Genomic DNA, 26,639 nt, shown 5'->3' on the forward strand with positions numbered 1-26,639 from the left:
ATCTGACCCTCCAAAGAGTAACCCACCCAGACCCTATTATTCTACATTTACCTCAGACTAATGCACCTAACTTACACATCCCTGAACACAATGGGCAATTTAGTACGGCTAATTGCCCTAACCTGCACATCTTTGGATTGTAGGAGGAAACCAGAGCACCCAGAGGAAAGTCACGCAGACACGGGGAGAATGTGCAAACTCCAGTCAGACAGTCACCCGAGGCTGGAATCAAACCCAGATCCTTGGTGCTGTGAGGCAGCAGTGCTAACCACTGAGCCAGAGAGTGGTAGGAGTCTGGAATGCACTGTTAGAGGTGGTGGTGGAGGCAGATAGGGCATTTAAGAAACTTTTACATCGGCACATGAATATGCAAGGAATGGAGGGATATGGACCAAGGGCAGGCAGAGGGAATTAGTTTAATTTGGCATTGTGTTCGGTGCAACATCATTGGCTGTACTGTTCTAGGTTCTATATTATATGGACGAGTTAGACCGAAGGGTCTGTTTCTATGCTGTATAACTCTATGACTCTAATATCCTTGAGCTCAGATTCAGCTTTCAGCCTTGAACTTATTAGTTTTTCTTTTATGTTTCTCCTCCATGCTCTCCCTGCATTGATATTAACTCTTCCTCCTTGCAGTCTCCGACACATTAATATCGTGTATGACACAATTTACTTGACCTCTTCAAATTCTAGCCTCCATATTACTTCCCCTCATATTGAGCTCTGCAGCCATTTCCCTCTCACTCAGACAGGTCCAGGGCTCCCTTGGTATGATGTAACTCAGTTGCCAGCATTTCCACATCCGGAGTCAGACGATTGTGGCTTTGAGTCCCCCTCCAATGAGCACATACGACATAATCCAGGCACGTATTAAAGTGGTGCATTGCAGGTGTTGTGCATGTCAGCGCTGTTATCTTTAGGATGAGATGCCCATCCCTCTCCTGGACCAACATCAACCACTACCTAAAGCAGGTGTTACTATCTCATTGTTGTTTTTGGGATCCTCCTGTGCATAGACTGACTGCCTTTCCCTCACTTGTGACTACACTTCTTGAATTGGTTGTTAAAGTGCCTTGGGATATCTTGAGGTCAAGAAGAGTGCACTACCAATGCAAGTCTTTTGTTTAAAATGTCAACAGGCCTGTAAATAAAACGTGATTCAAGCAGCAATACTTTGTCTTTGTAAGCGCTTCGCAGGAGGCTCCCAAGCACTGATGATGTCGCCTAGCCAGGGGAGGAAACGTTTGCAACAAAAACTTCCAGCTCGGCGAACAGAACCACAACAACGAGCACCCGAGCTACAAATCTTCGCACAAACTTTGAACTCCACCACTTCCTCCAGCAGCTCATTCCATACACGCAGCACGCTCTGCATGAAAAAGTTGCTCATTAGGTCCCTTTTAAATCTTTCCCCTCTCACCCTAAACTATGCCCTGTTGTTCTGGACTCCCCCACCCAGGGACAAGACCTTGTCTACATACTATATCCATGCCCTCACCATTAATGTAGAAAGGGAATTTAGAAGCCTTCACGAAACTTATTTAAAAGAAAATCGAAAAGATCAGTGAAAAGAAAGTGCTTGCACACACTGTCAGATATTTAACAGGATCAGCCAGATTACCCAAACAGTTTGCGTCACTGATAGATGCTTCTTAGTAAAGCAAGTGTGGGTTGATTGGTGATGAAGAGGAGCTTACTGGGGTGGCAGAAGGCAGGCTGAAGTACCACAGGAGTCCTTTACATCTGTCCTCTCTAAAGAAGAGGGTAGTACCAATCCAGTAGCAAAGGAGCTGGTGCTGTAGAAATTGGGTAAAGAAGAATGCTCTGTAGTTGGTCGTTGGAAGGATGAGTTGGAACTACAGAAGTTCAGGTCACAGAATTCCAAAGAGACCTGAAGGATTGGACATCGTACAAAAATGCAAAGGGGATAATAAACCTGATAACTACGGTCAATGATTACAGATTACATTACAGTGTGGAAACAGGCCCTTCGGCCCAACAAATCCACACCGACCTGCCGAAGCACGACCCACCCATACCCCTACATTTGCCCTTACCTAACACTACGGGCAATTTAGCATGGCCAATTCACCTAACCTGCACATCTTTGGACTGTGGGAGGAAACCGGAGCACCCGGAGGAAACCCACGCAGACACGGGGAGAACGTGCAAACTCCACACAGTCAGTCGCCTGAAGCGGGAATTGAACCCGGGGCTCTGGCACTGTGAGGCAGCAGTGCTAACCACTGTGCCACCATGCCACCCACATGTAGAATGTGCAATGAAGGAGAAACCAGCTGAGATTATAATCAATCGCAAAATGAATTGGAAAAATATCGGTTAATAAATGAGAGCCAACCAAGATTTGTTAATGGCAATGTTTGATTACCTTGAATTTTTTGATGAAGGGGAGGATTAAGGAAGTTAATGCAACTAATGTGTGTAAGGGCATTCCAAAGATATTTAATAAAGTAACGTTCAACAGATTTGTTTTCAAATATCACTTCAGACTAAAACTAACTTGTGTCAAATTAGAATTGGCTAAGCAATTGAAAGCAGCGTCTGAGTCGGTATTCACAGATGAAGGAAATGTGCAGAGATGTTCCAAAGTTCAGTGTTGAGCTCATTGTCATTTTTACTTGAATGGTCTGGAGTCAGGCAAATCCATGTACGTCTCATTCTGCTATTATCGTCCTGTTTGCTAACATATTTTGGATTCAAGCAATACCTTAATTTCAAAAGCCCTATCTTGCTTTCAAACCCCTTCAAGATGTCAGCTCTTTCTATCTCTGTGATCTCCTCCAACCTAATATCTCTCCAAGATACTTGTGCTAATCTAAGTTAAGCCTCTTGAGCATCCCTGATTTTAAATGTTCCCACCCTGGTGACCGGGAAGTGGTGGAGGCTGGTACAATTACAACATTTAAAAGGCATTTGGATGGGATTGTGAATAAGATAGGTTAACAGTGATATGGGCCAAATGCTGGCAAACGGGACTAGATTAAGTTAGGATATCTGGTCGGCATGGATGAGTTCGACCAAAGGGTCTGTTTCCATGCTGTATATCTCTATGACTCTAATTGCTAATCTAATCCATGACTCAATGAGTAATGGCACCAGGGACAATGCAGTACATGCCCAATGCTATACATTCACTAGCTGACCATGACCTTCCAGACTGGGAACATCTCAAGTGATTTGGTAGATCCAGGTTGGGAATTTTTAGCAATGTTGGGAAGTTTACCACTGGATTATGAGATGAGAAGTAGAATGGACCACTAGCACGGCGAGGTTTAGCCAGCAGCAGATGTGAGCACTGGGCTGCTTCTGGGGCAGGTGAAAACATTTTCATATATTTCCAAACAGATTGGAAATGATTCTGCTGGGCAAGTGTGATCCATCCCTCTGTGATCTATTGTGCATGAGTGGTGGAGGGAGGAGACCGAACTAAAATTGAAACCCCACCTCTTTGACATACTGGACACTGAAACACATTGGGATCTTCCTGACATTGCACAGTACCAAGTCAATAATGAAGGAAAATGCAGCACATACTTTATTTTCCTCCCATAATGAGATTCACCCACCCAGTATTTATTGTCCACTATCTCTTCTGAAGAGAAAGCCAGAATTGCCAGTGATCAATAGAGAGGCAGAATAGTTTCCCTAGCTGATTTCTCCATTTTGGAACTGGCTAAAAATTAGGAGCAAAAAGTGGAGAACCTCATCCATTACGGGTTAGACTTTTGGAGAATATTCTATTGTGCTGTTTGTTACCTTCAGGATCCATAGGACTGCAGTAGGCTTGGGTTTTAAGCTTATTTACCTTCAATCCGTTCACAGAGTTTATGCAGGTAATGCATGGGGCATGCCTCACACAGTTTGATCTGAGTCTTAGCGTTCTGGAGGGCAGCAGCAGTACTGAAGGCCTGCTTCAAGGTCAGCATGACCTCATCCACCTGTCAAAGGGCACAGTTCAAATGAGTCACTGCACATAGCTTCCTACTGTTCAACCATGCAACTTGTAAAAATAATGAGTTTTGCTAAACCGTAAACATAATAAAATGTTCCAAGCTGCTTTACGGGAGCTGTACCGAATGAAAGTTGACTCTCTGCTGACTTCCAAAAAGTCTGCAGAAGCGCATCTGAGCAAAGTTAAAATGCATTAAATAAAAGGGACATTCGTAACATGCATTGAATGACAGGAAATAAAGACACTGAACAGTTATTTTTCGTAATTGGAGACATATTTATAGTGTAGTACCTAAGGGATGCTGCAAACAGCTTTGCTCTCTTTGATAATATATTAATGACCCACAGGACAGAACTTCAATATTTGTGAATGACATGAAACTGGGAAGTAATTAAACTATGAAGAGGACCATGAAGAGGATAGCATGAAACTGCAAAAGGATAACAAGAGATTTGTGGAATGTATGGCACAGAAATGTTAATGCTGGGAAATACAGAATGAATCATTTTATAAATAATAGAGTAAAAATGCAAAAGGGGATTCAGGAGAAAAGGGAACTGTGTGTATATATGCACATAACAGTGAAAGTTGACAGGAGCTGTTGAAAGAGCAGTTAATAAGGAATCCAATATTCTCAGCTTTATCAAAAGAGATACAGAATACAAAATCATGGAAGCTATTTTCACCATTTTTTAAAGTCTGTTTCAGTCTCAACTGCAATATTACATCCAATCCTTGGCACCACAATTTACAGAGGATGAAAGAATATTAGGGAGTTTGCAGAAAAGGTGTATGAAACTGGTTCCACAGGTGACAAATCTCAGAAAGATGGAGAAGATGGATCTGGTGCATTTGGACAAGAGAGGATTGAAAGGAGGTAAAGGTACGCAAAATCATAAGATGCCTGTACAAAGGAGACAGAGGAAACTGTTCCATTTGCTTGAAGAATCAAATTGGCATAAGTTGAAGATAATTGAAGAAATAAACAGGGGCATCATGAAGAAGATTATGTTCAGACAGCGAGTGGGTAAGAACTAGAATGGACGGTCCTAGAGTCTGGTGGAGGCAGGTCAAGTGAAGCTTTTTAAAGGCAATTGGATCATTATCTGAAAAGGAAAAAAAAATCATAATTTTGAGGAAAAGGCAGTGAAGTAGAACTCTTTCAGACAGCCAACATACACACGTTGGATTAAATGGCTTCCTTTCATGCTGTAGATATTTTATCATTCGATGACTCTACAAGGAGATGAGGTCAGATGACCAAAACCTTGGTTGAAAAGGTTGGCTTGAGGACCGCCATAACAGCAAATGGAGAGATGGGAAGGTGGACAGGTTTAAGTTGGTGGTGGGGGGAGAGGGGGCAAGAGTCTGGGCAGTTGAACATACAGCCATAAATGGCAAACCAGTGAATCTCCTCGGACAGGAGGAGCACAGATATATCAAGAGTGTTGTTAGCTTAGAGGAGTTTACACAGATTGTGAGGAGCAAGGATCTGGGATAACTTGCAAACAAGAACGAGAATTTTAAAATCAAGGTAATGCCAGCATAATAAAGAAAGGACACGCTGGATAATTCTTTTTGTTTTATACATCAAGGGAATGTTGTTTTCTCTAGCTTCACCTGCATTTATTGTCCATGCCTAATTGCCCTTGAAATGGTGGTGGTGAGCTGCCTTCTTCAACCACTACAGTCCATTTATTATAGATATTCCCGCAACGCTGTTAGGAAGAGAATTCCAGGATTTTGACTCAGTGACATGGAAGGAATGGTGATATAATTTCAGGTCAGGATGGTGAGTGGCCTTGGCAGTTGTGTTCCCATGTATCTGCTTTCCTAGTCTTTCTCGATGGAAATAGTCATGGGTGTGGAAGATGCTGTCTAAAGAGCCTGGGTGAATATCTGCAGTGCATCTTGTAGATTGTACACATTGCTACTGAGCATTGGTGGTGGCGAACATTATGGATGTGGAGCCAACTAAGCAGGCTGCTTTCCCTGCATGGTATCAAGTATCTCGAGTGCTATTAGAGCTGCACTCATCCAGGTCAGTGAAGAATATTCCATCACAATCCTGAAGTGCACCTTTTAGACAGTGGGCAAGCTTTAGTGAAGGGGTTGTATGGAGCTGAGTTCATCGCTATAGGATTCCAAGCCTCTGACTTGTTCTTGTAGTTACTATATTCATATGATCAGCCCAGTTCAGATTCTGGTCAATGGTTGTAGATAGTGCTGGATTCAACTTTGGTGATCCTATTGAATGTCAAGAGATAATTGACAAATTGTCCCTTGTTGGGTTATTGCTTGGTATTTGTATCACTTGCAATTTGTCAGCTGAAGTCGGGAGTGTGTTGCTGGAAAAGCATAGCAGGTCAGGCAGCATCTGAGGTGCAGAAGAATCAACGTTTCGGGCATAAGGAATTAGGCTTCGACTGAAGGAGTTTTTCAGAGTGGTGTCCAAGACTAGTCAATCTTCATCTGCTTCATCAGTGACCATCTATCTATCATTAGTTCTGAGGAAGTGTCACAGGATTCGAAATGTTAACCCTGCTTTCTCTCCACAGATAATGTCAGACCTACAGCATCTGTTTAGAGAAAGCAGAGTTAACATTTTGAATCCTGTGACCTTTCCTCAGAACTAATGATGGATGTTTGGTCACTGATGAAGCAGCTGAAGATTGACCAGGCTCAGACACTACCCTGAAAAACTCCTTCAGTGAAGTCCTGGAGCTGAGATGACTGACCTCCAAAATAACAACCATCTTCCATTGTGTCAGACATGACTCCAACATGTAAAGAGTTTTCCCACCTACTTTAACTTTGTTAAGGCTTCTTGATGTCTCACTTTGTCAAATTCAGCCTTGATGTCAAGGGCATTATTTCCAGCTCACCTCTTTAGTCCATATTTGAATGAGATTTGATGTGAATTAATTCATGGCCAATGGAGTTTTTGATGACAACTTGTAACATCAGGTGGCAGAACGGAACATAGAATCATTTTGTTTTCAATATTATTTAATCAAAGGTAATGGAAGTAGACATGATCAATGATTTCAGAAGGACAGTGGATAGACACTCAAGTGAAATGAATGTGCAGAGCTATTGGAGAATGCAATGGACTAGGTTGGTCTAGAGAGAGCTGGCATTTTCTCAAGGGGTCAATTGGTCTCTTTCTGTGCTATAATGAATCTTGACTTTAATTAAAGGCAATGGATGATGGCATTGGACTCACGCCTGTCAATCTACACAGATACCTTACGGCTATGTGGGAATTTAAAAATCATTTATAACAACTAACTCCTATGATAGGTAGAACAATGACAGCGTATACATTAACTTCAATTTTTCCACAGATTCTTGTCTTTCAGCTATCACCCATAAAGATATTATCAATATTCACTGTTTAAACATGCATCAAAACAGGGAAGAAAATGTGTTTAAGTGAATTATGCTTATTTGTGAATTATTAAAAACAATGAGGATATTGCACACTCATCCCTTTGAATAGATTTCATTAGTTTTAGAGCTCATTTGTCACTTTGCCATGGCAACCAGGGTTGGCACTTCTGCAAATCGGCAGGTTATTAAACTGAGCCATTCAACCTAGAGTACTTTATATGAAAGTAATCATCATATAATGATGACTCCCATATAAAGTACATTAAGTTGAAATAGATCAGTGACGACACAGTGACAGGACTACGGTGAGAAGAAACAGTTCAACATTAATCCAGCAAAAGCATTAAGATGGATAAAGGAAGAACACACATAAAAACACATGCCTGCAAGTGGTACTAATTCCGATAGACAACTGCCTTATTACTCATATAGCCTTTAAAATGCAGTTTTATTTGATTACTTATTTTTTAAGTATGGGAAAATGCCAAACATTTATTTAGTAATCATTGTAAATATTTATTTTTGGATGAATATAAGATAGACAATAAGACAATAAGATGTAGGAGCAGATGTAAGCCACTGGGCCCATCAAGTCTGCTCTGCCATTCAATGAAATCACGGCTGATCTGATAATCCTCAAATCCTGCCTTTTCCTTGTAACCCTCGATTCTTCTCCCAATTAAAAGTTCGTCCCTCTCAATATATAGTCAAATATTGGGGGCTGGTTTAGCTCAGATGGCTGGACAGTTGCTTGGCAAAGTAGTGTGATACTTACAGCATGGGTTCCATTCCTGCACTGGTTGAGGTTACCACGAAGGACTCTCCTTTTCAATCTCTCCCTTTGCCTCAGGTATGGTGGCCACCAGTGGTCTCTCTCTATTGAGAGAGCACCCCTTTGGTTTGGTAGAACTACGGCAATTTGACTGACTTGAATATAGTTAATCAGCCAGCATCAACAGTCCTTTGCAGGAAAGAATTCCATAGAATCACGACCCACCGAGAGAAGAAATTTCTCTTTATCTGTCGTAATTGTGCAACCTCTTACTCTGACATTATGCCTTCTGGACCCAGATTCTAACAGAAAGCGAAACAACATTTTTGCATTTACCCTGTCAAATCTCCTTCACATTTATGTGTTTCAACATGGTCTCCTCTCATTCTTCTAAACACTGAAGAACACAGGCACAACCTACTCAACCTCTCCTTTTGAGAAAATCTCTCCCTCCCCAGAATCAACCGAGTGAACCTTCTCTGCACTACTTCCAAAGCCAGTTATATCATTCTTTATATAAGGGGCCCAAAACTATCCACAGTACAGAGTAAAAAAATCCAAGGAAGGCTTCAGGAGAAAGTGATCAGAATGGGGAACTTGCCACAACAGAGAGTAATAATGAAGATGGTAGCAGAAAAGGGTATTTAGATTATTATTTGAGGGAACTAGGAATCAAAAGATTAGCAGTCAGGGTTAGGTGAAAAAAAAATGACAGGAAGGCCTTGAGCAGGACAAACACCCCCGGAATAGAATTGCTGTGTTAAATGACCTGTTTCAGTTCCATAAATTCAATGCCGTTCACTTTGTAAACATACTAATTCATTACTGCTATTTGCATTCCGAACACAAGTATATATTCAATGGTGTTGTTCATAGCTGGAAACTATAGTATGGTTTCTGCAGTCACATTGTAGAATAAACCCAACCGAAGGTCACTTATCACCACACTAAAGCAAACATTAAAGAAACAATATAAATCACCTAGCTCAGTAAAACATGTTCCTCCTTATATAATAGAAAATTACAGTCTCAGCTGTAAATGTTTGTTCAACTATCTACTAATCACTTGACAAGATTTGTTTAATCAGCAACATTATTCCCTCCTCTCAGTTGCTGAAGGTGCAAATAATTCATTTCGTTATTCTTTTCCCCACCCTCCACAATTTCTTTGCTTTCTGTTGCTCTGTTCTATATTATGGGCAGATTGATGCTTGTTAAAATTCATACTTTCTACAATCATCACAAACCCAACACTCTTCCGGTCAAAGCGAAAAGGCAGTTTCCAGAGGTAGCTCTTGAATCCTATTATCTGAAACTTTGAGCCTGTGTAAATAGGATGATGCATCATGTGATTATTGTAGGTAACACATATTTCTTCAAAAGATGATAAACACCCCAATATCATATTGTACCATCAGACAACTGATTTAGTTTGTATTTCTAATTGCTCAGACACAAAAGGCATCTGCTAATAGGCAGTGTTGCTTTATTTATTCAATATTTTGAACTACCTTGAAAGCAATCCTGTTTTGGTCCTTGTACAAATATTCCATTCATTAGATTTGAGTAGTTGTCTTTAACAAACATTAAATGAGTGATTTATCTCCATGGAACTTCTCAGGAAACTTAATATCCTGGGATCACTGCCCAAATATAATGACAACCATTATGGGAATAACTGGGTAGCACTTGAAACCAATCAAGATAGACATGATGGGCTGAATGGCCTTTTCTACAGTTCATTATTTTATAAATCCTTGGTAAGTTCACTGTTTATTTTTCAATATTCTGTATTTATTGTGACCATAATGTTAAAACTGATTTACTTCAAGCATTCAATCTGAATGAAGAAGACAAATGGAAGCTTTAAATTGGAACTTTCATCAATGCTGGTTATGAACATAACTTTAACAAGGATACTAATGTGGGCTAAGTGATAACTGCGCTGGTTACATGCTTATCTGTTGTAGCTCTGTTGGTTTAGATTTGAGATTTTGAAGCTATTTAGTCAAATCCAACTTGATTTTCAACTTGAATAATCCATTTGAGACTGTCATTATTTTGTGGAGCCTTCTGTGATGCAATATTTTGGATGTATTACAACTGGAAATGTGATATAACAATAGGTGAAGATATTGGACCTTGTAGAACTGATTTTCAGGCTCCTCATTCCCCAAAAAGGCTGACTGGAGCTGTGTGTGAACTCCCTGTGTAGTTTTGACTGTAATGCAAATTGCATTGCAAGCAGACCTTTCATTTTTGTTCTGTGATTGAAGGAGAACCAAATATTGAAGTGTATTTTAATTATTTGTATACTGAATTCTTCATAACTGTACAATACTTTACAATTGTTTAATAATTAACTTACAACATTAGTATAGGTAATTAAAATAAATATGATGATTTTTCAATAAATCAATTGTCCCATTTTCTGTGTTTACCTATTCTCAATCTGTCGGTCTCTTCTACCTATGTATGTCTATTCTATCTAACAGACATGGTGGTCATATTCAACAAAGGAGCTCAATAACATGTCTTATGACAATGTGCCCTCATTCCTGAATATAGTATTTGCTTCATCATTGTTGTTCTGTTTCTCTGAATGACACAGCTTAACCTCTGTAATGAGAACTGAATTCAATATCATCTAGATTAGATTAGATTACTTACAGTGTGGAAACAGGCCCTTCGGCCCAACAAGTCCACACCGCCCCGCCGAAGCGCAACCCACCCATACCCTTACATTTACCCCTTTACCTAACACTAACGGGCAATTTAGCATGGCCAATTCACCTAACCTGCACATCTTTTGGACTGTGGGAGGAAACCGGAGCACCCGGAGGAAACCCACGCAGACAAGGGGAGAACGTGCAAACTCCACACAGTCAGTCGCCTGAGGCGGGAATTGAACCCGGGTCTCTGACGCTGTGAGGCAGCAGTGCTAACCATCTGTGCCTTGCAATATTTCCTGCTGCCTGGTAATAAATTTGAGATTGTCCAACCATTACACCGCAATTCCTGTGCAAACGTCAGAAATACCTCAATACAGCTTACCATTGAAGAGGAATATACAGGGCACCAACTTCTAAAACATGCAACATGCAGTTCCCTGTCATGGCAGGGAGTGCAATGTTGAAATTGACTCTAGCCTTTTCAGTGTGTTTTGGATGCACAAGGTTTCCAGCACTGACTTTCCTAATGAATCTCAAAGATTAGAAAAGATTTTTAATCATTCCTAACAACAATCCATTGTTGGACTGAGCATATTGACCCTCCACCTCAGCATAGACACAATGTTCTGAATGTCCTTTTCTACAGTTCATTATTTTATAAATCCTTGGTAAGTTCACTGTTTATTTTTCAATATTCTGTATTTATTTTGACCATAATGTTAAAACTGATTTACTTTATTGACCCTCCACCTCAGCATAGACACGATGGTCTGAATGTCCTTTTCTACAGTTCATTATTTTATAAATCCTGGGTAAGTTCACTGTTTATTTTTCAATATTCTGTATTTATTTTGACCATAATGTTAAAACTGATTTACTTCAAGCATTCAATCTGAATAAAGAAGAAATGTTATATTTGCATTGGTGGTCAGCCACCATTTTGCAATTCACAAACATATACTTTACTTAGCATCACTGGAGTTCAAGGCATTAAGGAGGTGACATGCATTGTATGACAAAGAGGTGCAGGAGACTAAGACACACCCACTCTTTGTGTTGGATGCTGATTACATTTCAAAATGGCAACCACCCACGCCAATACTGACACATGCATTTCACTTTTACCCTCAGAACTTAAGTCAATTCTGATTTTTAGAGGAATTTTTCAAGGCCCCAAAGGCCAATTTAAACACGAGAGTCTATGGTAAACAAAATAGCTAATAAGAAACCTTATTTTGTCAGTGAGAAGCTGCCTGTGTTTTAGCTATAGCAGTTGCACAGTCTTTCTGGTCTTACATCCAAAATTAGATAAATCTCTCATCCAAACCAAGCTAATGCATTGCACAGCCTGGCCCATTAGCTAACATCGTTGGATTCTTGGCTCTCAAAATGAAGAGTACAGGCCAAATCTCTAGATGAAGCTAAATTTTGTTTTTATTACATGGAACTTTTAACCACTGTTTTGAAGATAAAATTTCACAAGAGTATCTGTTTATAATTGAAGTTGCTGGTTAGCCATAGCTGAAGTAGTGTGATTCCATTGCCATGTGCAGTATCCAGAGTCCTGCGGGCTTAATTCAATATTTGAAAAATGTGGTCAACTATTTTAGCTTAGATTAGATTCCCGTCAGTGTGGAAACAGGCCCTTCGGCCCAACCAGTCCACACCGATCCTCCGAAGAGTAACCCACCCAGACCCATTTCCCTCTGAGTAATGCATCTAAAACTATGGGCAATTTAGCATGGTCAATTCACCTGACCTGCACATCTTTGGATCATGGGAGGAAACCCACACAGACACTGAGAGAATGTGCAAATTCCACACATACAGTCGCCCGAGACTAGAATTGAACCTGGAACCCTGGTGCTGTGAGGCAGCAGTGCTAACCACTGAGCTACCATGCCACCCTACTGTTTGCAAGTTTGTTTATTTCTGCCATGATTGCTATCTACCTCAGCAAGGAGCAATCTTTTTGTTTGTTCGGTATAACTTTATTTGACAGACCCACAATACACAGAGGACATTTTCCCAAGAGGTAAATGTCACATGAATCATGTCCTTCTTTCTCACTTCAAGGTAATCTTGCAGAATGGCACAGCTTCCCTGTGACTGGAAGAGGGCACACCACTTGCAACATCCGCCTCCAAAATAAACTGAAAACAGATCACAATTACTTAAAGGGTGCCTTATACCAATGCTTGCCAAACAATTTGTCAGTGTGACCCATTGTAATCCTTTTCACTTGGTTTGATCCTGATGTTTGTTGTAATTGGGAGAGGGTTGCGGTAGTGGTGGGAAAGAGTTGTACTGGTGGCCAGGTTGGTGGAGTGTTAGAAAGTTAGTGGGGTGGGGAGGGAGTTTGTGGGGTAGTGGGGTGCAGAGTTGTGGTAGTGCGTATGGAGGGGGTGCTTAATGGAGCACATGCTGGCCTTTAAGCTGAGGTGGCATTCAAGCTGCTACAGCGTACAGACACTGAAAAAGCCAACACCCAGCATTTTACAGGCCTTAATGGCAGCAGAGGTCCATTCTCAGAGCTCACTTCATTAGAACGTGCCTACCAGCAAACACAATCACGCACTATTAAAGAGGTCTCATAGCCAGGACTGGCAAATCTTAATCTCCACTCCACAGCTGCCATTGTTGTCTCAGAGCTCATGACGCCTTGTTTGTCCCTTGTCCCCATTGGGGTAACAACCCACAGTCTGGGAAGCCCTGCATAAAGCTTTTTACAAATCTAATGAAATGTCATTGCTTTGAAACATTAATTCTGTTTCCATGTTACACAGCTTTATCAGCTGCTGCTTTTGCAAAGCCTCAATAGGTCATCCACAACAGCCAGAGGAGAATTAGAATTGGTTCATGCATGTTCCATACAATAGCCTGAAAACTCCCAACATATTCATGCTATATATATCTTACCTTAAAGAGAACCTGATCATAACAGTCCTGGTATTGGCTGGGCTTGTGACAACTGCAGCTTTTATGCTCAATGATATGTTATTTGCATATTATGTTCCAAATTCTGATAAAGCTTTACTCTGGAAATTAGATGGACAATTGCCACATTACAGGAAAGGACTTACCAGTGATTCATTGGCACACTGAAACACGTAGCACACGTATTGATTCAGACCCTGTTCAACACTTTCTCGACAAATGAACCCAAAATGGTCCACATGTTTAATACCCTGAAATGATACAGGTAAAAGATGTCAATTAGCCACAAGGGAGTCAGCAAGGAAGCTTTCCTCTTAACAGTGTCTGTTGTTTGGCCCCATCGTTGGTTAACTAATAGTTGGATTGGAAATGCTTATACACTGTCAACATACCTGATTCACTTTGAAAATGCAAACTTGTTTAGATTTCGGAAAACTGAAATAGACACAGAATATAGTGGAAATACTCAGCAGTACAGCTAGCACCTGTGGAATCTTACAGAGTCTTAGAGATCTAAAGAACAGAAAAATGCCCTTCAGTCCACTGAGTCTATGCCATCAAAAACAAGCACTTCAAGCATTCTACCAGAGGAACATATTTAATGTTTCAGATCAATACCCTTTCATCACTACTGGAAACACTGAGCAATAGATTGAATTTTAAGTGAATACAGAGACAAAAGAGGGATCAGAGAGAGAAATTGGTGATTAGTAAGGAATGAAAAGATGGGTCTAGAGAGAATAAAAATGGTTAATCAGCTAATCATGGGTGTTCTGCTTTATTACCCCACCCATACTACCTCTGTATTTGATTAAAGCTTTTTACAATTCTAATGAAATGTCATTGCTTTGAAACATTAACTCTGTTTCTCCCTGCACTGCCTGGCCTATTGAACGTTTCTAACACTTTCTGATCTTGTTAGTAATAGTGGATTTGGGGAAAAAAGTATTCCTGTTTCCTCTAAAAGCACATCTCTCATCTTAATGACTGGTTCAAGCAAAACCAGAGGTAACTAATTCAATATATGTGAAAATATTTACAAAATAACACTATATGGTTGACCAAATTCATGCTGCACAGTTGTGAACACTAAATTTGTCCATGAATTGTTTATAACGTTTCAAATTGTCAAGGTCTTCTTTGGCTTTTTCAGAGGAATTTATTACTTTGACAGCAATTGGTCTCATGGGGGAGGCCATTATCGAACAGAATGAGACAAGCTCGAGTTACGAATAATTTTCACACAGAATATACAGCTGGATCAAGCAAGTTTGCACAAACTGGATTGAGAAGATTCAGTTGATACCCATTGCATCAATACAATGGACAATTTCAACCTGGAAACATCCTTGGCAAGTTAACAAATTCATTTGACAAACTCGGTAAAAGGATGCAGGCGTTGACAAACTTTGTCAAGTGAGTTTGTCAATTTGTCAAGGCACCTCCGACAGTACCTTCCAAACATGTGACCTCTATCATCCGGAAGGAAAATCAAGGGCAGCAGATGCATGGGGCAGCACTACTTGCCAAGGTTCCCCTCCAAATCACACCCCATCCTGACTTGGAACTAAACTGCCATTGCTTCAGTGTTGCTGGGTCAAAATCATGGAATTCCTCTCCTAACAGCTCTGTGCATTTATCTACACTGCAAGGGTTAAAACAGGCAACTCATCACCACCTTCTCAACATCAACGGGTGATGGGCAATAAATGCTGGCCCCACCAGTGATGCTATTCAATGTATTCCATGACGAAATAAACTCTTCCTTCACCTCTGTTCACACTACCCAGGACAATGCATGAGACTTTTATGACACTTGACTGACATTTTTCCCGTGGCCACGATTTCTATAGCTAAACAACAAAAGTGTTCACAGAACAAGTTTTTAATATCCTCTTATGGCTCATCTATTCGTTATTCTGGGTTGCTGACAGCAATGAAGATTTCAGGACAATTCTGGACTGTCAGTAACCCCAACAGGTTATGAGACTTATCAAATTATCTTTCCGAGAAATTGGAGGCTCTTCAGTGTCCCCTGCCAATTTCCTGATCAAGGAATGTCAATGTATTTATGTATTGGTGGGTAGTGGAGATGCTAACTTGGGAGTTACGAATGCCTTTGTAAATAAGCACAGACAGAAAGTATGGCTGCTGGATTAGGAGGTGCTTGTTTCTAATCCATAGTTGTATAAATAAGTCTTTATAGGTGTGTGAAAGTTCACTTCAGTTCTATTCTACACCAAACAGGTTTCTGGAATATATGATTAATGTCATTTCAGAGACAATACTGAGAAGAAAGGTTGAGCAATAGACCATCATCTGTATCCATTCAGCAAACAAGATTACACCTTGCCATGGAGATCAGGAAAACAGATGTGCTTTTTTTAAATCAAATCTTTAAAGTTTGGAGATGACCCCAAAATTGGAGGTGTAGTGAACAGCGAAGAAGTTACCTCAGAGTACAACGGGATCTTGGTCAGATGGGCCAATGGGCTGAGGAGTGCCAGATGGAGTTTAATTCAGATAAATACTAGGTGCTGCATTTTGGAAGAGCAAATCAGAGCATGATTTATACACTTAATGGTAAGGTCTTAGGGAACGTTGCTGAACAAAGAGACTTTGGAGGGCAGGTTCATAGTTTCTTGAAAGTAGAGTCGCAGGTAGATAGGATTGTGAAGAAGGTGTTTGGTATGCTATCCTTTATTGGTCACAGCATCGAGTAGAGCAGTTGGGAGGTCATATTGTGGCTGTACAGGACATTGGTTAGGCCAGTTTTGGAATATTACATACAATTCTGGTCTCCTTCTATTGGAAGGATGTTGTTAAACATAAAAGGGTTCAGATAAGATTTACAAGGATGTTGCCAAGGTTGGAGGATTTGTGCTATAGGGAGAGGCTGAATAGGCTGGAGCTGTTTTCCCTGGAGTGTCAGAGGCTAAGGGATGACCTTATAGAGGTTGATAAGATCATGAGGAGCATGGATAGGCTAAATAGACAAGGTATTTTCCCTGGGTCGGGGGAGTCCAGAACGACAGGGCATTGGTTTAGGGTGAGGGGGAAAGATATAAAAGGGACCTAAGGGGCAACTTTTTCACGCAGAAGTGGTATGTGTATGGAATGAGCTACAGAGGAAGTGCTGGAGCATCTGTATGGCTATATGAATAGGAAGGGTTTGGAGGGATAGGGCCGGGTGCTAGCAAGTGGGACTAGATTGGGTTGGGATATCTGGTCGGCATGAACGGGTTGGACTGAAAGCTCTGTTTCCATGCTGTACATCTCTATGACTGTTTGACTGTGACTCTAAATAAAACGTAAAATAACTAATAACAGAGTGTTGCTGAACTGAAAATCTCAAGACTAATATGAAAGAGAAGACTGAAACATAGTACTAGTTTAATGCATTCTGGTTTTAAAACTATGACAATTGTGGAAAATGTTCAATTGGAGTCATACAGCACAGAAACAGACCGTTCTGCCCAAATCGTTCATATTGACCAGACACTCCAATCTGACCTAGTCCTATTTGCCAGCATTTGGCCCATATTTTATTCATATCAGATGCCTTTTAAATGTTGTCATCATATCCCACCTCCACCACTTCCTCTGGGAGCTGGCTCTAAACACGCACCATTCACTGTGTGAAAATGATACCCAGCAGGTCCTTTTTAAATCTGTCCCCTTTAACCTTTAATGTACACCCTCTAGTTTTGGGCTCCCCCACCCTAAGAAAATGACCTTGTCTATTTACCCTAGTCATGCCCCCCACAATTTTGTAAACCTCTATAAGGTCACCATTCAGTCTCCATAGCTCCAGGGAAAACAGCCCCAGCCTATTCATCCTCTCCGTACAGCTGAAATCCCAATAACATACTTGTAAATCTTTTTTGCACCCTCTCGAGTTTCACGACATCCTTCCTATGGAAGGGCGATAATTCTATCAATAACAGGAATTAAATAAAAAGTGATGAGAAAAGCCAGATAAATACAAACCTGAGAACATGAGGAAATATTTTTGAAATTCTTTTCAAGTACAACCGTTTTGGTATCAGGACTAATGAGGTTAATTTCAAACCGACCGACCTACAAAGGAAAGAAAACACAGCAATGATTCCCTTAGGAATAAAACAAATAGCCTGAGTTTCATTCAGTAAACCCACAGAACCACAAGATCATCGCTGTGTTGTGAGCTTATGACACTGCCCAGAGATATTTACATTTACAGCTCTGCCCCGTGACAACCATGTGCTTGATGGATGAAGACTTTGTGAGAAACGTACTGAGAGACACCCATCGCCAACTTTTGATCCTCTTCCGTTTAAAATGTCAGCATAAAACATATAGTTTTCACTGAATTGTGATCGTTTTCTTTTTGTTTTTCTCATTTGTGTCTTTATTTTCCTTTGCTGGCACATTTTCATTGTGGTGCAGTACTTCTGACTATGTTTGCAAGTGCTGCAGTGAAACAAAGCCTTCTGAGTCAGAGACAGAAGCACGACCAACTGAGCCACAGCTGACTTTCAGGCACTTTCCCAAAAAGGAGGAAACCATTGCTACTGGAGGGTCAGTAATTGAGGCCACTTTTAAGGGATCGGGCAGGAAACTCATGGGTAAAATAAGGAGGACTCGCTCTACACAGCAAATTAAAGCCTGAAAGAATGGTGGAATTAGGTTCAGATGTATCTTTCTAAAAGGAATTAGAAAAGGGTGAAAAGGAAAATCTTGCAGGACAATAAGGTTAGATCAGTGTGAGTTGGACTAAATGGATTGAGTCTGTCAAAAATTGACATGGATGCGATGGAGCTGACTCGCCTTCTGTGCTGTTTGAATCTATGAGACCTGAAGGCTGATTTGCAGTGGACTGACAGAAGCTTTTGGTGCTTTGTCCTGAAGCCAGGGGAATGATGCATATCAGGGGAGGCAGGACCAACCCAAGAATAGACTGAATGAATATCAATGTGGAGTTACTCCTTCAAATCATTCTGTGGACAGCCCAAAAGCCTGGATCTACGGTTTTAGGTTGGGAATTCTTCCTTAATACCCAGATAGTTATTATGTGGGATTTTGTACACTGATACTGCTAGAACATGTTCATCCTGGTGAAGGAACTATATGAGTAAGTAATCACCTGAATCATGCACCATGCAATGTTTCTGATATGGTTGTTGAAATTTGAGAAGACAGGGCAGCCAATGATGCTTCAGCTTTCCCAACCTGTGATTGGCTGATCCTGCTCACTATCTGGAAAATCTACCTCCACTGGCACTGGGGACATGGATGGGGAGGAGTTGGAATCTTCCTGTCATGGGTCCATTGTCCAGCCCTTTACTTGTCGCAGTTTGCTGGAGGATATTGCCCTAACACATCTAGCATGGATGTAAACAATGTTAACTCCTGGTCTTATGACTCTCTTAATGCCATCCCCACTGGCATGTGGAAGGTGGATAGGCATGCATTAACAGCACTGAGAGAAGCCATGGCAACAGAGCCTCATGAATACCTGTGCCCCTTGAGATGCTCAAGGAGCAGTCACACCACCTTATGGTTAAAATTGTAATTCGGGGATACTTCACAGCATCTCCACACATTGAGTGCATTAAACTGGTGCAGATACACCCTTGTTCAGGATGTAGTTAGATTTTACAATCAAGCTTTTCACAGCTCCAATATCTATAGAAGAAGGAAGTCATCTCTGGAAAAACTTAACATCATGCACTTATACAGCCCCTTTACCAAGGAATGATCTCAAAGTGCTTCGAAGGAACATAATCAGATAAAACATTGGAAAAAGCATCAAGAATTTCACTAGAAATAAGAACAGAAATTGCTGTAAAAGCTCAGCAGGTCCACCAGCATCTGTTGACAGAAATCAGAGTTAACATTTTGAGTCAAGTTACCCTTCCTCAGAGCTGGTTTTTATTTCACTAGAAATGTTGGATACAGCAATTTTACATGAGGGTTTTTAAAACATGCAATTGCAGGATCCCTTAAATCTGATTTACTAAGATTAGATTAGACTCCCTACAGTATGGAACTAGGCCCTTGGGCCCAACAAGTCCACACCGACCCTCCGAACAGTAACCCATTCAGACCCATTCCCCTACCTTGTATTTACACCTGACTAAGCTACCTAACACTATGGGCAATTCAGCTTGGCCAATTCACCTGACCTGCATATCTTTGGATTGTGGGAGGAAACCAGAGCACCCGGAGGAAACCCACGCAGACACGGGGAGAATGTACAAGCTCCACACACACAAGTGAGGAATCGAACCCAGGTCCCCGGCGCTGTAAGGCAGCAGTGCTAACCACTGAGCCACCGTGCTCAGAAGTTCCAGCTCTTTTTCAAAACAAAGTCTTCAGCAGCAACTGGAGATGGCAGTTGATTGAGAGCCTTATTGATAACTTTGTTCATCAGACTGAAATATGCAGGTAGGCATCAATGCTAGCATTGAGTTGAAAATTGTGGCACTGGAAAAGCACAGCAGGACAGGCTACATCCGAGAAGCAGGAGAATCAGTGTTTCGGGCATAAGTCCTTCATCAGAAATGTGGGTTGAGGGAGGAAGCTAAAAGATAAATAGGAGGGAGGGGTTGGGGCTGGGGGAACGGTAGCCAGGAAGGCGATAGCTGGATGCAATGCTAGCATGCTGTTCAAATCATGAAACCAAACAGAACAGAAAAAGGCCATTTGGCCAATCATGCTTGTGCTGGCTATTCGGAAGTGCAATTCAATTACTTTTGGAATACTGCATGCAATTCTGGTCTCCTTCCTATCGGAAGGATGTGGTGAAACTTGAAAGGGTTCAGAAAAATTTACAAGGATGTTGCCAGGGTTGGAGAATTTGAGCTAAACGGAGAGGCTGAATAAGCTGGAACTGTTTTCCCTGGAGCGTGGAGTCTGAGGAGTGACCTCATAGAGGTCTATAAAATCATGAGGTGCATGGGTAGGGTAAATAGACAAGGTCTTTTCCCTGGGGTGGGGGAATCTAGAACTAGAGGGCATAGGTTTAGGGTGAGAGGGGAAAGATATAAAAGAGACCTAAAGGGCAACTTTTTCACACAATGGGTGGTATGTGTATGGGAGAGCTGCCAGAGGAAGTGGTGGAGGCTAGTACAATTGCAACATTTAAAAGGCATCTGGATAGGTGTATGAATAGGAAGGGTTTGGAGGGATATGGGCCGGGTGCTGGCAGGTGGGACTAGATTGGGCTGGGATATCTGATCGGCATGGACAAGTTGGACCGAAGGGTCTGTTTCCATGCTGTACATCTCTATGACTCTTTGACTTTCGTCCCTTTCAGCCCCTGCTCATTCTCCATGATCACCTTCAAGCGTTTGTTCAAATTCCTTTATGAAAGGTACTTTGGAATTTGCTTCCACCCATCTTTCAGGCAGTGTATTCCAGATCACAACAACTCACCATGTGAAAACAAAATCTCCAATATACAGAGCTCATGGGAAAAATAGCAAGACTAGAACAGTAACTTTTTTTTTTAAGACCACTTCATTAACACAAAAGGCAAATTGTCAAATCAGTATTAAGGGAGTATTAAGCTGCAACATGTCCAATAATGCTGGACTCATGCGATGAGTCTAACAACATTTATCGTGAAGTTCAATTAAAAAAAAAGACAAATTAGCTGTTTTAAAAATCACATGATCATTTACCGTTTGTCCCTTCCTCTATCTATACACAGGAAGATGTGTTAATATATCAATATATATTGATCTCCATCACTAATACTGTCATGCATTAACCTCAGAGCCTCTAATCCTTACAATAGAAGAAATTTCCGTCGCTGTGTCCTGCATATGAACAAGGAACAAGAGTAGGCCTCTTGGCCCTTTGAGCCTGCTCCACTGTTCATTAAGACCATGGCTGATCTGATTTTAACCTCAACTCTACATTCCTGCATGTTCCCCCATAATCTTTCATTTCCTTGGTAATCAAGAATCTATCTACCTCTACGTTAAAAATATTGAAAGATTCTGCATCTCCTACCTTTGGAGAATGGAATTCCAAAGATTCCCATCCCTCAGAGAGGAAAAAATAGTTTCCTCATCTCTGTTTTAAATAGGTGTCCCTTATTTTTAAATCGTAACCTCGCGTTCTAGAGTGTCCCATAAGAGGAAACATCCTTTCAACATCCACCTGATCAAGTCCAGTCAGGATCTTGTATGATTCACTTAAGTCATCTCTAAATGTTTAAAGTCCAGAGGACAGATTTAGCCAGTCTAGCTTTTCCTCATAAATCAATGTGCTAATTCTGGGTATAAGTCTGGCAAACAATCTGTGACCTGCTTCCAATGCTTAACATCTTTGCATAAGTACAGTGACCAGTACTGTACACAATACTCCACATGTAGTCTCACCAATGCTCTTGCATAAACTCCCTGCTCTTGCATTCAATTCCCCACACAATAAAATAAAACATTCCATTAGCTTTCCTGATTACTTGTTGCACCAGAACTGAAACTCATGGGTTTTTATGTTTGTATCCATTTTATTCCTATGGCACATATTTCATTGCAAAAAACTTCAACAGGCTTGCCTACCTGGAATAACATTGTCCTATTCTTCTCTGTGTCAGAAGGTTGGACGTGACTTGGAGCGCTGGCATGGCGCCTTCGGGTTGGCAATTTGGTACCCAGATCGGGCACCCTCTTGAGCCGGATGCTGGCGACACTGTTACACCGAGAGCGGAACTCGGCATGCTCCTCTTCCAGAGCTGTGTCCTCCGGGCTGGGTTCAGTCAGAGCTGAACGGAAGCCCAAGCCCAGCAGGTCGCTCTGACTGTTGCTGGCTGAAGGCAGTTTGGTGCTGACTGTCGCCTCGTCAGCCACATCATGGGGAAGTGCCGAGTCCCCGCTGGCATCATCTTCCTCCTGGTCGGCGGTGACATCAACCATGGGCTTCTCGTTGAGCAGCCGCAGCCTCTCCTTTTCCAGCTGGTGCTGAGTGAACTTCTCGATGCAGTCGTCGATGAGGGTAGATGGAGCCTTCTTGTGTGTCACCACCACTTTACCACAGTACAGCACCTCATACTTCTGCGAGTTGTAAAAAGCATCTTCACTGTCCTGCCGGGATTTTGTGTCCCCCTTTAGTGTTGCCTTCGATACTTGCCGAATACTACTGATAACATCAGGAACCTGAAAGAACAAGATGAAATGCATGAAACATCACAGATCTCCCTTTTAAACAAAAATCTGTATTCAATAAGAGACAGGAAAACAATTCTGACAGCGAGATAAGATTTATAAATTCATGAATGAGGTGCACTGAAACCAAACCAGTCCAGCTGACCACAATGTATTCCTAACACCTCAAACTCCAAACCACTCATTCCTAACAATTCTGTCAGCCACAGATCAGTGGCAGTGCTCTTGCCTCTAAATCTTGTGGCTCTGGGTTCAGAACTCACACCAGAGTTTTACAAACAGAATAATAGCCGGCAGTACTCAGAGAGTGCTACATTAACTGACTGTCATTCAAAGGACACAAGTTACGCCATCTTTGTTTTCATGGGATATGGGCAGCCAGTTTTTGTTGCCCCTTCATAATTGCTTTTGAATTAAATAGGGCCATTTCAGAGGGCAAGTTAAGAATTAACCACATTTCTGTGGATCCGAAGTCACATGTAGGACAGAGTGGGTAAAGATGGCAGATTACGTTCCTGACTAAGTACTGCTGAACCAGATGGCCTTATACTGACAATGCAAATTAGATACAAAATTGACTTGATGGCAGGAGACAGAGGGTGATGGTTGAGGGTTGTTTTTGTCCCGGACTGGAGGCCTATGACAGCGATTTTCCACGGGATTGGTACTGAGTCCACTGCTGTTTGTCACTAATATAAACAATTTGGATGAGAATTTAGGATGCATGGTTAGTAAGTTGAGGAAGACACCAACATTGGTGGTATAGTAAACAGTGAACAAAGCTATTTGAGATTAGGAAAGGATTTTCATCAATTGGGCCAATGCGCTGAGGAGGGGCAGATGGAGTTTAATTTGGATAAATGCAAGGTATTGCATTTTGTAAAACAAACAAGGGCAGGCCTTATATAGTTAATGGTAGGGTCCTGGGTATGTAACAGAGAGATCTAGGGGTACAGGTACATAGTTCATTAAAATCTGCTTCGCAGGTAGACAGCGTGGTTAAGAAGGCATTTAGCACGCTTGCCTTCATTGGTCAGATCACTGAGTTCAGGAACTGATGGTTGTACAGGACACTCGTGAGGCCACCTTTGGAGTATTGCGTTCAGTTCTGGTCATCCTGCTAGAGGAAGGATATTATGAAATTGGAGAGGATTCAGAAAAGATTTACCAGGACGTTGCTGAGTCTGTAGGGCTTGAGTTATAAGGAGAGGCTGGATAAACTGGGACTTTTTTCAATGGAGTATAGAAGGTTGAGGGCAGAGATTTTACAGAATCATGAGGGGCAGAGATAAGGTGAATAGCAAAGATCTTTTCCCTAGTGTGAGGAGAGTTTATAACTTGGGGGCATATGTTTAAGATGAAAAAGACTTTCAAGGGGAACTGAGGAGCGACTTTTTCATACATAGGGTGGTTCGTATGTGAAATGAATTGCCAGAGGAAGTAGTGGATGCAGGGATAGTTACAACATTAAAAAGACATTTGGACAGGTATTTAAAAGGAAGAGTTCAGAGGGATATGGACCTAATGTAGAGAAGTTGGTAGTAGTTTAGTTTGGGAAACTTGGTCAGCATGGACGATTTGGACCGAAAGGTATGACTCGACAAGATTCATGGTTCCCATTACTAAGGCTAGCTTTCAATTCCAGATATTTTATCAACTGACCTTAAATTCCACCAGTTACAATGATAGAATTTGAACTTATGGTTCTCTGAGCATTAGACTCTGCCTCCAGACTACTAACCTGGTGACAATATCACTGTACCACTGTTTCCCCAAGTTGAGCAGTTCAGAAAGACACAAAGAGAAGTGATGGAAGAGTGGGGGAATTCTTCCCAGTCTCCCACAACAAAATGGATCCCTCAGCCAACATCACAAAATCAGATCATCTCATCATGATCTCACTGTTGTGTGGGAGCTGTCTGTGCGTAAATTGGGCTGCTACATTAGAATAGCGAGTAAACTTTTATTAAAAAAAATATAATTGATGGGGAAGTGTTTTGGGATGGCCAGAGATCACAGAAGGTGTTTTATATACAACAGATTTTCCTTTTCCATTTTGTATACAACGGCCTCTGAGCAAAAGACAAACAAGGAATTCAAGGAAAGCAAGTTTAACCAACTGGAATCAATAAAATGTACATATTATTTAAAAGAAACATATAAGAACAGAAAGAAAAATTGACACCATACTAGTGTTTACATGATTATCTTGCAAGCCCTACTTATCAAATTAGCTGTTTACCTTTTTGATCCACATGGAGAGAGGAGCCATTCGACTCACAGAGGCAACACCCAATTGCACCTCTGCTCAGAGGAATGCCTCAGTGTTAAAAGATTGGTCTCTGAATTCAACTGATCTGCTTCCTGCAGTTCCCACATTAGAAATGCAGCTGTGAGAGGGATCTGACAGTTGTAAATTTGAAAAAAGGGAAAAAAAATCCTCCAGATGTTGTCTGTTTAATTATGATGTCATTCAGCAGCACTTCCAAACAATTACACACAGTAACATAACTCTAGACAGCCGCAGTACTGAAGGCAAACTTAGTTGTTTGAATGGTTTCCTGTTCAGGAGAGTTAGCCCACATTTCTGACTCTGTTTATGTTTATAGAAACATTATGTCTCGCCATTATGTTGTGCCACAAAGGCATTCAAACTTTCAGCTTGATTTAATGAAAAGGTCTATTGAGGGTTGCAAAGGACTTACACTTAAGAAGTTTCTGTCACAGCCATGGGAACATCTACACGGCTCCACCCACCAACTAATTACTTTTGATGCATGGATGTAGCTGTAGGTGCAGCAGTCAATTTTCACACAGTAAGATCCCACAATCAATTGTAAATTTGTTGGCTGGTTGACCAAGCCAATTAGCACCACCTTTTTATGCCTACTGGAGCAGGGATACTGGGGAACAGAAACAGGCCAATTGAACCAGATTTCTTGTTCGTTGAAATTCTACCTGTACCCCATTTTTCCTGCATTAATCCAACAAGTTAATTCACTTCATGTACGAAGTCCCATTGCATTTTTAAAAAACATTCCCAATTGCCACATTTGTCTCAAGTCAACATTAAGTCAGCTTACCTCCACCTCCATAACATCATCCAACACCATCCCATCTCAGTCTATCTGCTGCCGAAACTCTCATCCACGCCTTGCTGGTCTCCCACATTCAGCCCTCAGTGATCTTGAGGTTATCCAAATCTCTGCTGACCACGTCTTAGCTTGCAGCAGGTCTCATATCTCTGTCAATTTCTTCAGCCCCACAATCTTCCTTGATATCTGTGCCTGCCAAATTCCGGCCTCTTCTGTATCTCAAATTTTAATTCACTGGTGACCTCGCTTTGTTTGGGTCCTTAGTTCTGCATATACTCCCTACGCTTCTCCATCTTTAAAGACATTCCTGAAAATCTAACTCTTTGACCAAGCTTTTAACAACCTAATGTAATATCTTTGTGTGTGGTTCATCTACAGCTAATCTGCTTTGAAAAGCTCCTGTCGAGCTCTTTGGGATGTTTGCAGCTCAATCGATCTGATCTCAAATAGGGTGTTCTTCACTTCGTTTTCTGATAATATAATGCTTTTCAGAGATGTTCTGTCCTGTTCCTCTTGAAGGCAGGTATTGACACCATGGTACTGACATATCTGCTTCAGAAGCAATTGGTAAACAGCTTTGAATTCAAAGAATTACAGAATCCCTACAGTGTGGAAACAGGCCCTTTGGCCCAACAA

The 26,639-nt window shown here is 41.3% G+C and overlaps 1 protein-coding gene across 4 annotated transcripts in view; it reads right to left on the reverse strand.

Moving 5' to 3' along the window:
• tbc1d4 (TBC1 domain family, member 4) overlaps positions 1-26,639 on the reverse strand; it is a 284,961-nt gene that overhangs the window by 124,831 nt on the left and 133,491 nt on the right. For 3 of the 4 annotated variants that reach the window (XM_043691389.1, XM_043691388.1, XM_043691390.1), the window contains exons 2-5: positions 22,306-22,899; positions 17,741-17,830; positions 13,897-14,001; positions 3,830-3,962 (exon numbers count right to left, since the gene is read on the reverse strand). In XM_043691389.1, the coding sequence (XP_043547324.1) occupies positions 3,830-3,962; positions 13,897-14,001; positions 17,741-17,830; positions 22,306-22,899 (922 nt within the window). Of the gene's footprint in view, positions 1-3,829; positions 3,963-13,896; positions 14,002-17,740; positions 17,831-22,305; positions 22,900-25,991; positions 26,045-26,639 lie in introns of those variants that run through there. The other variant, XM_043691391.1, reaches the window with a different exon arrangement.

Source organism: Chiloscyllium plagiosum, chromosome 6 (genome assembly GCF_004010195.1).
Source record: "Chiloscyllium plagiosum isolate BGI_BamShark_2017 chromosome 6, ASM401019v2, whole genome shotgun sequence".
Taxonomy (NCBI): domain Eukaryota; kingdom Metazoa; phylum Chordata; class Chondrichthyes; order Orectolobiformes; family Hemiscylliidae; genus Chiloscyllium; species Chiloscyllium plagiosum.